Source organism: Camelina sativa, chromosome 2 (genome assembly GCF_030686135.1).
Source record: "Camelina sativa cultivar CO46 ecotype springtype chromosome 2, ASM3068613v1".
Lineage (NCBI taxonomy): Eukaryota > Viridiplantae > Streptophyta > Magnoliopsida > Brassicales > Brassicaceae > Camelina > Camelina sativa.
In genome coordinates this window covers 2926787-2948567 of record NC_141881.1, presented here as the reverse complement: position 1 = coordinate 2948567, position 21781 = coordinate 2926787, and the positions used below count along the sequence as shown (strand labels likewise).

The 21781-nt window shown below is 36.9% G+C and overlaps 2 protein-coding genes across 2 annotated transcripts; one reads left to right on the top strand and one right to left on the bottom strand.

The window, feature by feature from the left end:
• Positions 1 to 3581: 3581 nt before the first annotated feature.
• LOC147948186 (uncharacterized) lies at positions 3582 to 7613 on the top strand. The gene is made up of 2 exons (XM_087465658.1): positions 3582 to 6227; positions 6276 to 7613. Exons 1-2 carry the CDS (start codon positions 3582 to 3584, stop codon positions 7611 to 7613), a joined length of 3984 nt encoding a protein of 1327 aa, XP_087321784.1.
• Positions 7614 to 8742: 1129 nt separating this feature from the next.
• On the bottom strand, positions 8743 to 11531 carry LOC147948185 (uncharacterized). Its single transcript, XM_087465653.1, has 4 exons — positions 10649 to 11531; positions 10431 to 10565; positions 9764 to 10347; positions 8743 to 9669 (listed from the first exon to the last, which is right to left on the bottom strand). The coding sequence occupies exons 1-4, from the start codon at positions 11529 to 11531 to the stop codon at positions 8743 to 8745; spliced, it is 2529 nt and encodes an 842-aa protein (XP_087321779.1).
• Between the last annotated feature and the right edge of the window lie 10250 nt (positions 11532 to 21781).

Below are 21781 nucleotides of genomic sequence, written 5' to 3'. Positions count from 1 at the left end.
TTTAAACTATCATTAACTCTAACGCGTTAGTCAACATTGAAATAAATTTACTGATGTAGATTAGATGATAGTCATAAATAACAAAGCAATGTCTTAATTGTCATTTTCCCCTTAATTGTACTACTGTTAGTCTGTGCATTCACTAGCAAACAGCTTCGTAGACTTCCACCAACACATTTCCACGTCATACTTTTGAAGCCATTATAGTGTTTTGGTGTATAATATATACTTGTATGTAGTTTAATCCTTTTTGTGTACGGTCCCCGTAAATTATTGGGGGTGTACAGTGTACTTTTAAGTAGCCTGTTGGGATTTCTTATACTTCCCTAGCCATGGAGGCCATACGATCATTGTTTACGATTTACATCATAATAATTTCTCCCTAAATGGGAGGATCCGTTTGGATGCAAGAGTTTTTATATCATTAATGTATTAGTTGTACCCCAAAGTGGGTTATATTTGATTTGTATTTTATGTTTCCTTTGTAACAATATAAAACAAGTGTCGAACCTAACTGTAATTATATGATTTCATAGAATGATAGAAACAAAAGATAAATGTATGTTGGATAGAATTTTTAATTTTATATTGAAGTATAATATTATTTATCTAAAAGATGAATATTAACATTTAGCTAGTGTAATTTGTATGATATAATCATATAATGTATTATTTTATTTTATGTCATCTTTCTTTATCTATACTGCAATTCGATTTAGTAACTTTGGTCCATTTTGAAAAATTCAAACGTAACATATATGAGCAAAAAGAGATGAGATCTCACATGAAAGAGGGAGAAGAACTCTGTGTAATCTCTCAAATTAGATATGTCAAAGGTGTTTTTGAAACTTCAACACCAGAATATATATATATATATATATAAACTTCAACACCAGAACTCTGTGTAATCCCTCAAATTAGATATGTCATTAACCCAATTTGAGGTTATTTGTCCTATTATCCCTGTTATTGACACTATGTTATCATATGTTTTTGTTTTCTTTTTGACATAAAAAATGTTTTTGTTTTCTTTAGAAAGATATTCACAAAAAATTATTTTGGTATTTTATTATATTCTTTTAGCTTTATGATTTATTTTTGGTAAATTATTATAGATTATTATATTAGTATCACGTTGCCCAAAAAATTAAAAAAAAAATATCATTTGACACAATGTTTTAGATTTGTGAAATAGTACATGAGATGGCCAGATGGGTCCTAAAAACATTAATGAAAAGCTGAAATACCTCAAGGTTAGAGCATTAGCCAATTTGGTGGAGTTTCGACATACCTCAAGTTGTTATTAAATTTTTTACGTCTCAGTATATACTCCCTATCTTTTTAATTAATATATTTTCTAAAATTTTCACACATATTAAAAAAGTCATTTTTTAACAAAACCAAAATGTTAAAAAAGCTAATTAAATGTATAGATAACTTAAAATACATCTTTTTGGAACGAGAAACATAAGAAGTATATTTTTCCATGACTAAACAGTTAGGTTCGACGCATCAAACTGTTCATTTGCCATCATAACAGGGTTGGAATCGTCGGTACTAATTGAATAAAGGATGTTGTGACTTGGGATGCATTTTATATTGTCGTGCTTACAGATTTAGAGGCTTTAGGAAAAATTTTATATAAAAATGTTTCATGGTTAATAATATAGCCTAAAAACAAAAACAAAAGCTCAAAATATATTTGAGACTAAGATATACTGCCAAACAAAGAAAAAAAATGATGAATGCTAGATATATTGGAGATAGAACTTTGTAAAATGACTTCTTTTAAAGTGTCAATTCTAAGAAGATTATTGAGTAATGTGGCCTATAAAGTTATGACATCAATTGTGGCTTAAGGGCATTTACCCACTTATTGCCTCAGGCTTAGGAATGGTAAAACATACACATATATAATATGTTTTTATTTTATGTACTTTTACTAACAAATAAGTAAAATTTGCAGGATCAGATTTATAGAAATTGGTGGTTGGGTCTAGAAATCAATACCACGCCAATCGGGTATTGACCGGCTGCGATTTTCATGCTCTTATCTGATCGGTTGAGTGGGGAAGCGAAGTACTATACACTAACTTTTTGAGGCAAACATGTTGGCCCAAATGGATTTGGGAGAATTTGCTGAATTTTTTTTTTTAGAAAAGCAGCTTATTTCTACAATCTTGAAGTCGCTGAGATAAGTAACAAAACAACTTTTTTTTTTCTTTTCAAATTAAATCTTTATCTCTTGTTCGTCACAAAACTTTATGCTGATTATGATTATTTGTTGTTTTCCCAGGTTTTTTTCAGCAGCTGATTGGCCTAATTCGTAGTCGTGACTCGTGAGTAAGATCCTGATGGACCCTGTCTTGTTTGTGGTGTTAGCCTATTTTTATTGTATTTAGTAACTGATTTGTGGCTTACTTTTTCTCTCTGTCAATTTCAACATATACCTCTTGTGCATCCCCAAAAGTGTCTTTGAATACTGCAGGAAGTAAAATATACGGTTAGGCATCTAGTATCAAAGTTTAGTTTTATATATATATATATATATATATATATATATATATGTTCCAAATAATATACTTGGATTGATCTTTAACTGGTTTGTTATGCTCTTTTCATGTGGTGGTGATAATGATGATGAAGCTGTTTACCATGATGCTGTTGATACATGAAGGCTCTCTGCTTTTGTTCCATGCTACAGAACAGAAAGATACATATCTCACGCCGTTAAAATGGTATTATAAAGAATCCCACCTGCATAGTAACTAAATTTTTAGAATATCACCACCTTTGGAGGACAAAGCGGCTGGGACATGTCTTCTCTTTGACAGAAGAACTTGTTCACTACATGCAACAGCAGTATTGATGCTGAGACGCCTTATGTGGAAGTTGAGGCTATGAAGATGCGTGCCACTTTCTTTCACCTCAAGCTTATGAAGGACAACCATGTCCATGAAGGTGAAAATTTTCTTTGTTGCTAAACAAAATTCCGTTTCCTTCGTTTTGTAGAAATTTGTTGGATATGGGTTTCACCCAGCCTTAACAGGCTTTCCTGCAGGCCCATTATCGAAACAGTCATCCCAAAAACCCAAGAAGGCAAACCAACTAAATCCCACTTGTCGGGCCGATCAAGCTCCTAGAAGGCCCAATTAAGACGGACAGCCCAATAAATGATGGCCCGGATAAGAACGATCGCCGACTTTACTTGAGGACAATCCCACATCGATCCCGAGGCAGAGAGGTGAAACGTCCCATCAGCTATAAATACCAGGGGAGTAGCTTGCAGAGAGGATCAAGTAACATCGGGCAAGAGTCAGGAGTAAATCCGATTCTAAGCTATAGTTCAGTTAGTCATTTTGAGAAGCACAATTCTCTGTAATTAGCCACCCGGCTTATAACGGTTATATTGTAATTCGACGATCTTTGACTATCTTAATAAAAGTCCTTTGTTTCACCCTTTCTATTATATCATCCTCGAGTTAGTAGCTATACTAGATCAACATTTGGTGCGCATCCAGGGAAACAAACAAGGAAAGCTTTTTAAGAAAGTCCAACATCGACGAAGCACATTTCGAGCAATGGCAGAAAGAGAAACGACGGGCAGCGACGGCTATGTGGCGGACACGCCGGACCGCATCCAGCAGGCCCAAGAGGAGCTTCCAATACCGCCGACCCGGCCCCCGACAACGCCGAACGGCTCGATCGGAGAGGGCACCAGCGCCCTCGACATAGGAGCACTAATGCGAAGCATCCTGGAAAAAATCGACGCCCAAGACAGAAAGACAGAGGAACGATTCGCCACTCTCTCTAGCGTCTGTGCAAAACTACAAGAAAATGCCGAACATCCAGACGGCACCAATAGAGCCGATCCCAATAGCGCCGACCAGAACCAGAGCGGGGAATTGGCCGAACTCAAAAGTCAAATGAAGGATGTCACAAGCAAGTTCCACCAAGCAACCAGCGCGGCACCTGATGTAGACCATATGTTGGAGCAGTCCCAAAAAACTCCATTTACTGCGCGAATCCGTCGGGTCGTCGTTCGCCCCGATTGCAAAATAAAGCACTTACCTCCGTATAAGGGAGATTCGGACCCAACTCACCATTTGACATCCTTCGAGATCGCAATCCATCGTTGCGAGTTTTCCCCGGAAGAGCTAGACGCTGGAAAGTGTCAACTGTTCATCGAAAACCTGAGCGGCGACGCCCTCGGCTGGTTCTCCTCTTTGCCGCCTGACTCAATCGACAGCTTCCGTACACTCTCGCTAACCTTCTTGAAACAATACTCGATATTAGCCGTCCCCACCGCGACAATCGCCGATCTCCACAATATCGAGCAAGGGGAGCATGAGCCGTTGCGAACATTCATGGATAGGTTCAAAAAGATTGCCACACAGGTAAAAGCACCCCATAGCGTTTCGCTTGCAGCCCTTCACAAGGCCCTATGGTACGAATCAACGTTCCGAAAGGATCTCAAGTTGAACAGATTCCCAACTTTCCAAGATGCCCTCCATCGAGCGGGAGTCCACATTGAACTGGAAGAAGAAAAAGTCATCTACGACAAAAAACGTGCTTCTACCGGAATTCAAGTGCCAACCGGCAAAGCAAAAGAGGTATACCACGAACCTCGCCAACACCTCGACAAAGAGTACCTCGCGGACAGTAAGAAGCGCGGCGCAACGTACCTCGTCAATGACGCCCCGCCAACCCCCGCAGTCAGTTCGTCAGCTATAGTACCGACGACCCCACCAAAAGGGGCAAGAGAAGAGCCTGACATTAACTTGTATTGCGAGTTACACGAATACACCGGACACTCTACGCAGTCTTGCAGACACTTACAAAACGCGCTGCTGGGCAAGTACCTCAACGGCGAGGTCAAAGTGGAATTACGCCAATACAAGAGTAATGCCCCGCGAGGCCGAGGTCGAGGACGCCATGGACATCAAGGACGAGGTCCAAATAACCATTTCAACAATGGACCAGCGCTGAATAACCAGCCCGCAGCTGGCAACCAGGTGGGAGGGCAAGAAAACCAACCGGCTGACGCGCCACCACCTCCAGCCCGCCGTAGAATTAATGTCATAAGAGGAAGTCTACCGTACGACCCTAACTGGCCTCGCGCCTTATATCCCGTCCACGACGTCGAGAGAGCCGAACGCGATTGGTTGCCCGACAGAACACCTATATGCCGATCGTGCTCTCCGATCATGTTCGGAGAAGAGGACACTGCCGAGCATCGGACTTCGCCCGCTGGACCTGTCGTTGTTGAAATAAACATCGGCGATTGCTTAGTCCCGGATGTGTTGGTCGATACAGGAAGCTTCGTTAACGTCATCTTCCGGAGAGCACTCCCGCAGATAAAAGTCGACCTGCACTTGACCATGCCCGAAGTACAAACCTTGACTGGTTTTGATGGATGCTCTCTTACCTCTTTAGGAACGGTCATGCTCCCAATGAGGGTCGGTGGTACGGTTCACCTCTTTGACTTCGCAGTCGTCGACCGTCCAAGCGCGTATAATGCCATCCTTGGGATGCCTTGGCTCCATAAAATGAAAGCTGTGGTTTCCATCTACCATCAATGTGTCAAATTCCCATCGGAGTTCGGCACTTACACCCTCTACGCCGACCCAACAACGACCCAATGGCCGCCCCATCGCCGTGTTGACATGATAATGGGAGGATTGACAGCATGTAGAGATTTCGTGCGGTCAATTCGCGACTATGTAAAGGCCGGCACAGCTGCGGTCTGGCCAGTTAAAGTCCCACCCTTTGTACCTCCGATCACGTTCACAGCAAACGACTTGGCTGGAGTCAACTTCCCGCACAACGACCCTCTCGTCATCGAATTACACGTTGGAGAGAGCGAAGTAACAAGGATTATGGTCGACACGGGAAGCTCCGTCAACGTAATCTTCCGGGATGTCCTCGACAAAATGGAGGTCAATAATAGAGAAATCAAACCATCAATCAGGCCACTCACCGGGTTCGACGGAAATTACATGATGACGTCCGGCACAATCAAGTTGCCAATCTACGTATCCGGCATACCCTTGTGGCACAAGTTTGTTGTGGTCGACAAGCCGGCTGTTTATATCATCATTCTTGGATCCCCCTGGATTCACGACATGCAGGCCGTCCCATCCACTTATCATCAGTGTGTGAAGTTCCCCCTGTCCGGCCAGATATTCACAATCAAGGGTAATCAATCAGACGCTAGGAACTGTTTCGTGATCGAATGCAAGTTACGGAAGGCCGCTGATTTATAGCAATCACAGCAAGCGCTGGACGAGCCGTCAGCACCTAGCCCCGAGGAAATTCCGAGTCACCACCTGCTCGACGAGGTCAATATCGACGAGAGTGACCCAAAGCGGTGCGTCGGGATCGGTGCTGATCTCGACCCGGCAATAAGAATCGAACTGGTCCAATTCTTGAAGGACAACGCTTCCACCTTTGCCTGGTCTTTTGACGATATGGTTGGAATCAGCATGGACGTCACAAGTCATGAACTTAACGTCGATCCCACTTATAAGCCCGTCAAGCAGAAGCGGCGGAAACTCGGACCCGAACGGTCTAAAGCGGTAAACGACGAGGTCAAAAAATTGTTAGACGCTGGGTCAATCATGGAGGTTAAGTATCCTGAGTGGCTAGCAAACCCGGTGGTGGTTAAAAAAAAAAATGGGAAGAACAGAGTCTGCATCGACTTCACAGATCTCAATAAAGCCTGCCCCAAGGATAGCTACCCGCTACCACATATAGAGAGGCTCGTCGAGGCCACGGCGGGCAACGCATTGCTCTCCTTCATGGATGCCTTCTCAGGATATAACCAAATCTTGATGCACACCGACGACCGCAAAAAAACCGCCTTTATCACAGATCAAGGCACGTTCTGCTACAAAGTAATGCCGTTCGGTTTGAAAAACGTGGGAGCCACCTATCAACGTCTTGTCAATAAGATGTTTGCAGACCAATTAGGAATAACTATGGAGGTGTACATCGACGACATGTTAGTCAAATCCGCGAGCGCAAACGATCACGTCGAGCACCTGCGAAAGTGTTTTCAAACCCTGAATAAGTATAACATGAAACTCAACCCGGCAAAATGCTCATTCGGTGTGACGTCAGGAGAATTTCTAGGGTATATCGTCACGAAAAGGGGAATAGAGGCAAACCCGAAGCAAATAAAAGCCATACTCGATATGCCCTCGCCGCGAAACAAGCGCGAAGTCCAACGCCTGACCGGCAGGATAGCAGCTTTAAACCGATTCATTTCACGGTCAACCGACAAAAGCTTGCCGTTCTACCAATTGCTGCGATCGACGAACAAAGCGTACGAATGGACCGCCGAATGCGAGCAGGCGTTCGTCGAGTTAAAAACTTATTTAACCACCCCTCCCATACTTTCAAAGCCTGAGGAAGGAGAAAAGCTTTACCTATATATCGCCGTTTCGGGATCGGCAGTTAGCGGAGTATTAGTCAGAGATGACCGAGGCGAACAAAAGCCAATCTTCTACGTCAGCAAGACCCTCGACGGGGCTGAGTTGCGTTATCCGAACCTGGAAAAAATAGCATACGCCGTGGTAATTTCAGCTCGCAAGCTCAGACCCTATTTCTAATCACATACAATCGCGGTCCTGACGAACCAACCTCTGCGGCAAATTCTGCATAGCCCGGGACAATCAGGTCGCATGGCGAAGTGGGCAGTCGAATTAAGTGAGTACGATATCGAATATCTGGGCCGAACTTGCATGAAGTCTCAAGTATTGGCAGATTTCATTGTCGAGCTGCCCCAACATTTCACCTCTCCTAGCTCAAGCGAAGAGAACTGGTATTTGTACGTCGACGGAGCCTCATCGCAGCATGGTTCAGGAATTGGGATTCGCTTAACATCCCCAACCGGAGAGGTTGTTGAGCAGTCGTTCCGCCTCAACTTCACCGCAACAAACAATGAGTTAGAGTATGAAGCAAGGAAAGATTGTCAGCAAACTGAAGTAAAGAAAAGACGAAGAGAACGTTGCGTGACCCACTTTCGCCCACCCACGCCTCCCTTTATATATAGCCAAGACAAGACAGAAGTGAAGCGACACGACGGTTAACTAGACAACCGTCCACTTTACCGCATTTAATGCACCTCCCTCCCCAGCCAACCGTCGCCTCGCAATAAAAATCGCGCCACACGCAACATCCGCATGCGGTAATGATGAGAAACGCCTTGGAAAAGCAATTCACCATTTAAACCAAGCAATTAATACAGCGAAGCCGAAGGGTCCAAGAGTTGCAGCCACTTAGCGCATTAACTCCCCAGCTCGTTAAAAAAGGGGGGGACTATGGCAAATCCTAACCTTGCCTAAGTCTCGCCCCAACTCGTCAAAAAGGGGGGGACTACGGCAAATCCTAACTTTGCCTAAGTCTCGCCCCAGCTCGTCAAAAAGGGGGGGGGACTATGGCAAATCCTAACTTTGCCTAAGTCTCGCCCCAGCTCGTCAAAAAGGGGGGGGACTATGGCAAATCCTAACTTTGCCTAAAGTCTCGCCCAGCTCGTAAAAAAAAACACGTAATAAACCGCAAGGACAGAACTTCGCAAACTTAGAATCATTACCATCATTCACAAACAAAAGGGAGGGGGAATTAATAAACCACCCCCAAAGTATTCAAGTCATACTCAAAAAAAACGGAGATGCAAAACATAAATAAGTCTTAAACGATAAGAGCCACAAACGGCATAGTTCCAAAGCCTCGCAGGACTTATTCCGGCACAATTTCGCCCTCGCCTTCAGAGGCGATGACTGGAGCAGGGGCTAGTGGATCCCTCACGCCTGCATCACTGACAAGCCCAGCAATTTGAATGCTACGACCTTCAATCCCTTCGGAAATCGGAGCCACAGCAGCATCCGCCAAAGCGAGGTCAGTCACAATGTCCAGTTCCGGCGTTTCCTGTCTCACCGTCTGTGTCTCAGCATTGGGAGCCTGTTCTTCAGTGTCGGGCAGATCGGGTTCCGCAACCTCGACAGTAGCAGACGGCATGTTCGAACCATACTCGTCAAAATCGACGATCTCGTCATAGCCAGGAATACGCCGAGGATTAGCCGCAACACGCTCAGCGGTCGGAGTCACCACGTACCCATCATTGACAAGCGGGGTGATCTCAATGCCATCCACAACGTTATCCCAAAATGCCGAGCCGTCAGTGACAAAATGGACCACCTTCGCAGGAACTGGACAACCATCAGCCACAAGGTCCTCAACCTGCTTTAGGATACCATTCGCCTGAGCCTTCATCATCATTGGGTTAAAAGCCCGCCTCACGTCCCAGATATGCTGACGATTTTGGTCCGACCGTTCGCGGTAGAAATCCCTCACCTCGCGACGAATTTCCTCGGCTCTCTTCTCGACCGCAGCCTTCAGTTGATGATCATAATCTTCAGCAGCCCGTCTGACGGAAGTTTCCAGGCGAGTGATGTCGGCACAAGAACGTTCCAAGGACCCCTGCAGTTGGCGATTCTCCTCCTTCAGACGATCAAACTCTCGCCAAGCCTTAGTCGATTCAGATCGATACTTGCCGACCTGGTTCTGGCAATCCTTTAGTCCAGCCTCGGCAAAAGCAGTCTCACATTCGGCAGCCTTCAGCCTGCGCTCGTAGCGACAAACCATCGAATACACCGCGCTTGCACACTGAGGCAAAACCAAATAAAATTAAAAAAAAAAAAAATAATAATAATAATAATAATAATAATATATATATATATATAGAGAAGAGAGGATGAACCTGGAGATGATGCCGAGCCCATTCGTCGAATGCATCATCCTCCTTCAAGTCCCCCTCAGAACGATCACCCGGCACTTTGGAGACCTCACGAATGAGAGCACCACATTCCCGTTTGTCAGAAAGGAAGGGAGTGTCCTTCGCATAGCGGAAGTTATGAAAATAGGAAGGCTGGACGCCTTTATCCTTTGGGTCTAGCGAGGAGGTCCTCGGCTTTTTAAACGCAACGACCGCATCAGAACTAGCCGGAGCCTCTTTGCGCTTGCCAGAATCCCCCGTCGGGTCAGGCAAATTTTTCGAGGAAGAGCGATCCTTTTCAACCGTGAGATCGATAGGAACGATATCCTTATCCCGCCGAGCAGCCTCACTGTTTTTCCCCTTTTCTTGCGATGCCTTGTTACCATCTGAAGATCGGCCACCCGAGGTACCCCCAACGCGAGAACCCTGAATAGACGATTGATCGGCCAGACTCTTCTTCAGCGCCAACTGCAGTTCCTTCTCTTCTGCAGCGTTCTTCTTCTTCGAGACCGGCTTGCCGGAGTATTTGGGAACACCCAGTTTCACCATCCCTGCTTGACTCACACCTCCTGTCATCGTAAACCAAGATCCTCAATAAAATATAAATGGCAAACTGGTCGAACCAAAACCGGCAAGCACAATAAAGCAGTACCTTTCGATGGTTTCCTGCCCCTAGTTAGGTCTAGCTGCGGAATAGTCCTCCAGTCAAGCACCGTTTGCCTCCTTAGAAGATCACGAACCTCAAAGAAATCAGGAGTTGGCGGATCAGCAGACTTATCAACCAAATCTGAGGATCATCAAAAATAAAGACAGTTAGCAATCCAAAACGGGAGCAAAAGGAAAAGGATAAAGGATCACCCAAGAAACTACCAGGGGACAAATTCCATTCAGTCTTATAACCTATTGACACATCCTCTACCAAGGCATCATCAACCTTAGCATAGAAGTATATGTTCAGCCAAGTATGGGTTTTTGACGGCGGATGGTCCATCAGCTTATATCCCGGCGTGGCACTAGCATACCAAATGCCGTTAAAACCCTTCTGCCTAGTAAAACGCATCATATCCTCAACAAAGAAGGCGGTCAATTTGACCCCGCATTGGTCAGCAAGGTGCTTAAGACCAATCATGTTACGAATAGTGTGGACGGTAAGCTGTGTAATAGCAATCTGACGACGCCAACAATACTCCATCATGAAGGCTGGAATCGGAAAGCGGAGACCGCCCTTAGTAAAAAATGGTTCATATAAACTGATAAACCCATCAGGGCACTGAAATACGCGCTCCTCAGAAGTCGGACATACAACAGAAACGCGCAGGGGGGAATTACAGAAGTCAATCATCGCGCAGAGAGAGTCGGCATCACAAAGTGACTTTCCCGAATCAAAAGGCGCATCCGGGTAATCAGTCCCTTCGCCAATCTCGATCTCATCCTGGAGAGACACGTTATTGGACGAGTGGCCAGATCTGGCTTCGCCACGGGAGCAAGGCGAATCGGGATAGCCAGACCTGTCAGGACTAGAATTGCCTGCCTCAGGTTTGACTGGAGTTCCGGAAGGTGCAAGGAATCCCAGATCAACTTCGAGTGTCGGAGAGTGGCCCGACGATTCTACTTTTCTACTTCGCCTGTGAAGCCTAGATGAATATGCTGAAACTCCGGAATCGGACGAATCGGCAGCCTGCATCGACGGACCGGCCTCAGAGGAACCAGTAGGCGAACGCTCGTTCAAAAACTCCTCACAAGAACCCGACATTGAATTTGAATCGACAGTTACAACAACAAACCCGATCGGGAGAAAGTATAAGCTACACTAAAAATCTAGAAGATAACTAGGGAAGAAGATAAAAAAGAAAAAAGAAAAAGAGAAAGGTTCCAACAAAAGAGAGAGAAGGGTTACCTTGATTTTTGCGGCTGGAGAAGAACTGAAGAGGACACCCCAAGAAGCCTCCTTTTATAAGCTGCGGGAAAAGAAACCCTTAAAGTGGCGATGGGTGCGAAACGATGCAACCCTAGGAAACGACGTTCCAATTCCCCTCTCCTCGACAGAGTATAAAAGATTGGGCCAACGTTCCGATAACGAGCCAGACTTAGTATTTCCCGAGCAAGCTCATTGGCTCAAGGCTGACCACAATGAACTAAGGGGGGGACAATTGTTGGATATGGGTTTCACCCAGCCTTAACAGGCTTTCCTGCAGGCCCATTATCGAAACAGTCATCCCAAAAACCCAAGAAGGCAAACCAACTAAATCCCACTTGTCGGGCCGATCAAGCTCCTAGAAGGCCCAATTAAGACGGACAGCCCAATAAATGATGGCCCGGATAAGAACGATCGCCGACTTTACTTGAGGACAATCCCACATCGATCCCGAGGCAGAGAGGTGAAACGTCCCATCAGCTATAAATACCAGGGGAGTAGCTTGCAGAGAGGATCAAGTAACATCGGGCAAGAGTCAGGAGTAAATCCGATTCTAAGCTATAGTTCAGTTAGTCATTTTGAGAAGCACAATTCTCTGTAATTAGCCACCCGGCTTATAACGGTTATATTGTAATTCGACGATCTTTGACTATCTTAATAAAAGTCCTTTGTTTCACCCTTTCTATTATATCATCCTCGAGTTAGTAGCTATACTAGATCAACAAAATTGACTAACCCATCCATTGTTATCTTGACAGGTTGGTGAACATATATCCAAGCCTTATCTTGATGATCCTTCTGCTGTAAGAAAGGTCGAACCCTTCCATGGAAGTTTCTCAAAATTTCGCCAAAGGTACTCCAATTTAAACTCTTTTGTTTTCTGCTTTTGGTTCTTGCTGCAAAATAAAAACACCATTTGTCACGGAAAGAGATGGTTTTTGAGAATCTCACCTCCTTGGTTAGTTTTCATTGTCATTTCAGTTGAATGGTAAAAGCAATGTGATTCTTGCATGGTATGAGAATGATTCTTGATGAGGTACACACAATTTTTCTTTCTTATATATGTTATCAAGCTTTTCTATTTGATTGCCGTGAACTCCCATTTTTCATTGGCAAGAATACTTTGCAGTTCTGGGGACATGTCACATGACTATCTAAAAACCTCAATAACATAGTAAAGTCTCGTATACTATTTGTAATCCCTCTTCTTTTCTTGCGTTCTCTGTTTTTGAGTATCAGTTTATAGAAGCTTTTCTTATAAAATCCTTTATCAGCTGAAATCTAACTTGTATTAGGGAATATGAGATTCTCTAAAAAAAACTCCCTGGCTGTATCGTTACCTGCAAAACTCTTAAAAAGCCATTCTTTAGGTGATTACGTACTATTTCTTCCATTTGAGACCTACAATTATGTGTCTGCTCTGAAATGCCTTCTTGTCGGTCCACTTTTTGTAATAGGCTCATTTATCAACTATGATCAGGTGATAAGAAAGAGAAAGGTTTGTGATTATCCTTCTGTCACCATGTTTCACTTGTCTTCATATGCTTAAGAACAAAAACAAACATATTTTCCATAGAGTTGTTTGACGGTTTTTACAGGTTTGATAAATTCAAGCCTCCGATCAAGCCAAGTTGTAAGTGTCATCTTTCATCACAACACTAGTGCTTCTAATTGGCATGTACCTTGGAAAACATGTCTTGTAATAAAAACATCCACTGTGTCTTTGCAATCAATTCTGTATTTGATTATTCTCTGGTTGATTCAGTGAATTGATGTGTTTGCTTGCTTCTACAAGGTTAGGATTTGTAAACATATTTTATATAGTTACCAGTAATTTATTTTCATAAATCTTTTTAATATACATTTGTGTATTCAATGCAACATTTTGAGGTGCTTCTTCTCATTACTGATATGGTCTACATTTTCAGGAGAATTTACGAAAGTAGTATACTAAAGAAAAAGCCAGAGATCAGTTAGTCATTCTTTTTGGCCTTGATACTGAAGTTCTGTGGAATGATGCTAGGTAGAAGAAGCATAAACCTGTTCATATGCATCATGTAAGTTACTTATATCTCCCAGTGTATATCCTATTTTTGTCACTTGACTGTTTAGATCAATGGTATATGCAGCAGTTTTACCATCTTCTGAATTAATGATGTTCCAATGACATTTCACAAGCAGGAAGAATCTGTTTAGGGTGGTGCTGATACCTTTCACCTGTTTTATGCGTTGCATGATATATTGTTCCACTTTCCTATCAGTTGCTTTGTAGTGTTCTGCTTTTCTTCTGTTGGTGATCTGAGTTTGACTCTTTCTTGTTGACTCTGCTAGATGTAAAATTAATTAATTTTCCTCATGTGAGAAGTACTTGATTACGTATTATTATTTTCGCTGGTCTGAACCAAGATATGATGAAGATGCATGCAGGCCAAGTTGGACAAGATGAATATTAAAAAGGAAAAGACAGAGGATTAGCTGAAGGGGGAGGAACTAGAGACGGTTAAGGTGGAGCTGACCAATCTTAAAAAGATAAAGGAATTCCAACCTAACATGGTAAATTGGTTCAAGATTATTTTGAAAATTAATCATGTGTTACGGAGTTTGTCAATGGTTGTTGTCTCGTTTGAACAAATTACTTGATAGAAGTTTCGGCTTAGATTTGAAACTAGTTTTTCTCATTTCCTTTACGTTTTTCCTTAATATACTGATAAAAATTTGGTAAAGTACTTGCAGAGGGAGTTGGCCAAACTGGAAAGTGAGTTGAGATTATGCTGATTTGTTTCTTGGTCTATTTTATCCAATTTTAAACTGATAAGATTTTGTTTTTATTTGTTTTACCATTTTAGGTGATAGATGATTGTGTTTGTTTGAAATAATTGACACTACAAGCTCTCTAACTTTTGGAGCATGCTAGAAAATGTAGTGAGCGACTCAGCACATCCACTTTAAAAAGAAGTGTTGCACACTTGGATATGTGAAGAAAGCATTTGATCTTATTAGAGAGATATGTAAAGATTAGAGTGTATATAATCAAATGTTTTATATTGTCAATCCGTGTGTGGATTATTTATTTTTCTTTAAGATATCAAGAAAGTGCTTATATCTGGAATAGAACATAAGGGTACTCATGCTCTTTACTTTATTTTACATTAATTTTTTGTTGATTTTTTTTCTGACACGGGATGAAGATGCATTGTTTAGTCTATCATGATTGAGTAAAACAATTTTCCTAATATGTTTTGTGAAAGTTGAATTTTATCAGTAGATAACCTTATCTTTGGTTTACACTCCTAGTCGGATTGTCACTTTGCTATTGACTTTGTTTGTCTTTGTTTTCTGCACTTCTGAGTCTTTTGCAGGTTCATGGGGTCTCCGGTCTGCATAGATCACTTTTTGTGGACACTTCTCATGTTTCCATATATTAGTAATTACAAATATCTTTTCCATAGTTATTATCTTATGGGTGAATTACATATGTTTATCTCATGCAGCCATGAATACCAGCTGACTATGGGAGTCTTATGATAGCCTGCTTTTGATGTGGTGGTGAGTGAGATTCTCTGCTAGGTAATCCTTGAAGCATGGATCATAACGTGTCATAGAAGAGATTAAAGATTGTAAAAAATCAAATTTTGATTATGACCACATACTCAGAGTAGTAGTAAATTATTGTTAGATGGAGACAATCTTTTCTTTTTGTATCCCAGATGTTGGTTTCCAACTGATGAAGTTTATATATTTTCCATGTGTCAGACATTATATGGTCTTCAGTATTGTGATTCTTAATTGAAAGGATGGTGGAGGTTTGAGCTCGGATCTCCACTTCTTACAGGTAAAGAAAGCTAGTCCAACAAGTAGAGCTTGTGCGAGATTGAGGATCTTTGACGAAAAGTTGGAGATGAAAAACAAAATGAAGAAGAGACACCATCAATATAATCAGTAGAGTTAAAGGTCTGTTTATATTCACTCGTTAGTTTTACAGAAAGCATGGATATCCTTTCCCTGCCATTTATTAATTTCGACTTTTTCCAAGTTTTGCTAGAACATCAATACTCAAGCTTGAGGTTTCCCAGTAGATGGGAGAACACAAAACCACTAAGCCCTGGAGATAAGTAACCAAGGAGATAAGTAACAAAACAATTTTTTTTTCAATTAAAACTTTCTCTTGTTTGTCACAAAACTTTGTGCTGATTATGATTATTTGTTGTTTTCCCATTTTTTTGTCAGCAGCTGATTCGTAGTCGTGAGTAAGATCCAAGTGTTTGTGTTTCCATGTGTTTCGGGTGCGCTTTTTCTCTTTGCATTATTGGATGGATCCTGTCTTGCTTGTAGTGTTAGCCTATTTTTATTGTCTTTAGTAACTGATTTGTGGCTTTCTTTTTCTCTCTGTCAATTTCAACGTATACCTCTTGTGCATCCCCAAGTATGTCTTTGAATACTGCAGGAAGTAAATATACGGTTAGGCATCTAGTATCAAAGTTTAGTTATATATATATATATATATATATATATATATATATATATATATATATATACTAGGAGTTGTTCCGTGCTACGCACGGATTTGTCTTCATATTTTTCCATAAGTTTAGTTTTTAAAACAGCCAATTATTACGATATTATTTTATACAACCCAAATATCTATATATATATATATTTTTAATTATATTTTTGGGTTCTACCCTTTTATTTATATATATTTACAAAGTTAATCCCTAAAAATTTTCCAAAAATAGCATTACATCAGATTTTGTTTACTAAATATTTCACATACTATTCCAACTTAAAAAAAAATACAGCAAAATCAATATGGAAACAGAAATTATGATATATTTAAACATTCTATTTTGTATTGAAGATATTCTTTCTATGAATCTTTTGCAAAGAAAGAAAACAACAATTTGATTACTATTTTGTTTTCCAAAACCTGTGAGCTTTGATTCTTAACGTAAGAAAAACTTCGATTCACATCTATTTAAATATTATAATTAATAAATATAAACTTAATAAAATTTTAAAATATTACTGTAAAATTAAAAATTTTAAAATACTATATAATATGGTTATATAGTAGATAGTTTATAAAAAATGACATGTTGAAATTAATAAAATATCATTAAATTTGTGCTAATACGGATTAAATCCTTATTTTATTATTTGTCAACACTATTAATATCAGAATATTTGACATATAAAAATTAAATTGATTTAACTAAGATTGTTTAAAATAATTAAATCATTAGGTAAAATATGACTTAATCATAGTATATAAATGACTTACTATGTATATAGATCCACTATTTTCTGTTATATTAATTAAAATCAAAATAGAATCTTAAACACTAAACAAAAAAAATTAAATATAACAAACAGATGTTCATAAAGTATATTTCGGGTTAAAAAAATTAATATAAACATTTAGCTGCACAAACAATCAGAAAATTTAGTTATTCCTCTATTTGAAAAACATCCAATATTTAATACACAAATACAATATAAAATATAAATAATAATAATAACTATATGCACGCGGTGTACCATAGGTTAAAATCTAGTATATATTATAATCTTATATCCTTAAATTATTTAATCATCAAATTATTTGTTAAGAGAAAAAATTATTATGTAAATTCAATTGAATTACACTAAATATTTACAGAAACAAAATAACACTTGTGAAAGAAGAGATCATCAAATGATAATCTTTTGGAGCTTGCCAAAAGAAAACTTTACTTTAGTATTAAATTATATAATATAGTAAGGTTTCTTTCAACTCTTACTCTAAGAATCATCATTATATATTAAAATTCTTTTAAAATCAAATACACATACAATTATTTATTTTCTTTTATAAATATTTTAAAATGATTGCATAAATCATCAAAAGATGAACAATAATAAAAATAATTTACATTTTTGGAAAAATTATTCAAGACTTAGTAAGATAATATTTCTTCTAAAGTTAGGAACTTCACAAAAATGGATTATCCGAACAACGATACTATTGTTACCAGTGTTTTGTTGTTTGTTGGAAATTGAATCGAGGATAGAATAGAGAATAAATGTTTTAGTTTTCACATTAATTTGAAAGAGGATGTGTTTGTATAGTAATAGGGTGTTTTTAGAAAACCAAACTTTATAGAATGTTTGAACCTTTATATAATAAGAGAAGGTTTTTTCTAACTTTGCCTAAGAATGTGACATTTGGCACTTTATATTTGTGACACATGTCATTCTCATTAATTTTAAATTTAACATTCTAATTCTTTTTTGACTTTATTTTATTTGTATCTTATATAGTTTGTTAAAAAAATTATTATTGTTGTATAATTTTCATAGGCACAAGCAGAATCAAATTTAAATAAGATGGTGGGATGGTATTATTTAAGTAAATTAGTTTAACTTTTTAAAAAATTGTTTATATAAAATTAAAATTTTGAGCTTATTTTCTGGAAACTACGTAAGATTGTGAGATGTTTTAATCTAATTCTATAATTATTTTCTTAGATTCACACTTATTATTTCAAACATCATGGTATTTTTGAATTACATAAAATTTCTAAGTTTTCATATTAGGAATTTCAAAATAAATTATGAACATAATCAGTTATGTTTTAATTTGAAATAATACCATCATTTTATGCATTGCCTTATATCTACCCACTATTTTTCCTCAATTTTCATTTTTGTTTAGATTACTTCTCATTTTTAACTTATTATTTTGAAACACTTGCAAATTTATGATAACTAATATTTGATCTCAATCCCTTCTCTCTTTTAAAGGTTCAAACATTCTATAAAGTTTGGTTTTCTAAAAACACCCTATTACTATACAAACACATCCTCTTTCAAATTAATGTGAAAACTAAAACATTTATTCTCTATTCTATCCTCGATTCAATTTCCAACAAACAACAAAACACTGGTAACAATAGTATCGTTGTTCGGATAATCCATTTTTGTGAAGTTCCTAACTTTAGAAGAAATATTATCTTACTAAGTCTTGAATAATTTTTCCAAAAATGTAAATTATTTTTAATATTATACAATTAGTATTGTTTATATAGTGAATATTGTGTATAAACAATTAAGTTTTAGCCAATTAAATAGTTTGTTATTATTTCCTAAGATTTATGAAACAATAAATAGACTTTTATTATTTTGTAAACAAATCTAAACTTTTCTTTTGTTAGTTATTAGAATAATTAAAATATAATAGCATTTTCGTAATATGTCACATCAGAACTGGTTAAATTTTTAACAACATAGCTTAAATAAGTATATAGATATATTTTAAAAATATAAACAATGTTGTATCCTAATTTTAATATATATTTGTTATTATTAAATGATTTAGATATGTAAATATTTAATCTTAGTTTTATAAATAAATTTAAGTTTTATAATTTGTTACAAAAATATCTTCTTTCCATTTTTTAGTTTTAGCATCTAATATATTTCATAATGAAATCATACATCACAAAACCTAAAAAAAAAATACTGATCAACCCAACTAAAAAATATAAATAAATTGAAACCAAATAAAAATAAAAAATCGTTTAATACTTTTAAAGTAAAAACTGAAACCAAATTAACTTTTTTTTTTGTCAAGAAACCAAATTAACTTATGATAGACTAATTTAAAAATATAGAAGATTTTCAAATATATATATATATATATAAATTATATTATATTCAATAATCATAAATAATTTATTAAAGACACAACTCAAATTTGTATTTAATAGTATTATATAATTTACAGTTTGACTGTCTTTAACACATATGTACTAAAAAAAATGGTATCATAACATAATTGTTTTATCTCCCCCCAAAAAAATAGAAAACAATAGTTTCAAAATTGATTTATTGTTAATTATACTATTTATTTTAAAATTATTAGAAATGGAGATAATTTATAGAAGAAAAAAAATCTATATACTTATTTAAGCAATCCTTTAAACAAATAACCCTACTCCATGTAAAATATTACACAAAATGCCACTGTATTTTAATACAAAATATAATAACAGAATCTTAATATTAATTTGTTGTAACCTGAAAATGATTATCCAAAAAATAGAAAACTGAAATTAAATAATCATGACTGAAAAAATCTCTTAAAATGAGAGCAATTAGGGACTCAAATTTTATTTTATGGAAAACTGATTGAATTCTAATATTATGGAAAACAAATTGGTAATATCTAATAGGGAATAAATAAGTAAGCAATTATCAAATTACTTACATAAAACATCCCACCATTAGATTATATAGGATTAAACTCCAGAAACTAAACCCAGTAATGGATACTCAGAAATTAAAATTTGACTCAAAATTTATGAATTTATAAGAGAATTTTGAGAACACGTAAACATCTACAATCTAACATAATTTAGATTCCTTTCTTGCTTATAAATGTACTAAAAAAAATGGTATCATAACATAATTGTTTTATCTCCCCCCAAAAAAATAGAAAACAATAGTTTCAAAATTGATTTATTGTTAATTATACTATTTATTTTAAAATTATTAGAAATGGAGATAATTTATAGAAGAAAAAAAATCTATATACTTATTTAAGCAATCCTTTAAACAAATAACCCTACTCCATGTAAAATATTACACAAAATGCCACTGTATTTTAATACAAAATATAATAACAGAATCTTAATATTAATTTGTTGTAACCTGAAAATGATTATCCAAAAAATAGTAATTATTAATTTATTAGATTACAAGAAATCATTAATAAAATAATTTCAAAATTATTTAATAAAATTATTTCAAAATTATGTAATAAAATAATTAAACATATTCTATTCATTGTTTCAGAAATCTTAGGAAACAACAACAAACTATTTACAAATTATAAAACTTAAATTTATTTATAAAACTAAGATTAAATATTTACATATCTAAATCATTTAATAATAACAAATATATATTAAAATTAGGATACAACATTGTTTATATTTTTAAAATATATCTATATACTTATTTAAGCTATGTTGTTAAAAATTTAACCAGTTCTGATGTGACATATTACGAAAATGCTATTATATTTTAATTATTCTAATAACTAACAAAAGAAAAGTTTAGATTTGTTTACAAAATAATAAAAGTCTATTTATTGTTTCATAAATCTTAGGAAATAATAACAAACTATTTAATTGGCTAAAACTTAATTGTTTATACACAATATTCACTATATAAACAATACTAATTGTATAATATTAAAAATAATTTACATTTTTGGAAAAATTATTCAAGACTTAGTAAGATAATATTTCTTCTAAAGTTAGGAACTTCACAAAAATGGATTATCCGAACAACGATACTATTGTTACCAGTGTTTTGTTGTTTGTTGGAAATTGAATCGAGGATAGAATAGAGAATAAATGTTTTAGTTTTCACATTAATTTGAAAGAGGATGTGTTTGTATAGTAATAGGGTGTTTTTAGAAAACCAAACTTTATAGAATGTTTGAACCTTTAAAAGAGAGAAGGGATTGAGATCAAATATTAGTTATCATAAATTTGCAAGTGTTTCAAAATAATAAGTTAAAAATGAGAAGTAATCTAAACAAAAATGAAAATTGAGGAAAAATAGTGGGTAGATATAAGGCAATGCATAATATTACACAAAATGCCACTGTATTTTAATACAAAATATAATAACAGAATCTTAATATTAATTTGTTGTAACCTGAAAATGATTATCCAAAAAATAGAAAACTGAAATTAAATAATCATGACTGAAAAAATCTCTTAAAATGAGAGCAATTAGGGACTCAAATTTTATTTTATGGAAAACTGATTGAATTCTAATATTATGGAAAACAAATTGGTAATATCTAATAGGGAATAAATAAGTAAGCAATTATCAAATTACTTACATAAAACATCCCACCATTAGATTATATAGGATTAAACTCCAGAAACTAAACCCAGTAATGGATACTCAGAAATTAAAATTTGACTCAAAATTTATGAATTTATAAGAGAATTTTGAGAACACGTAAACATCTACAATCTAACATAATTTAGATTCCTTTCTTGCTTATAAATGTACTAAAAAAAATGGTA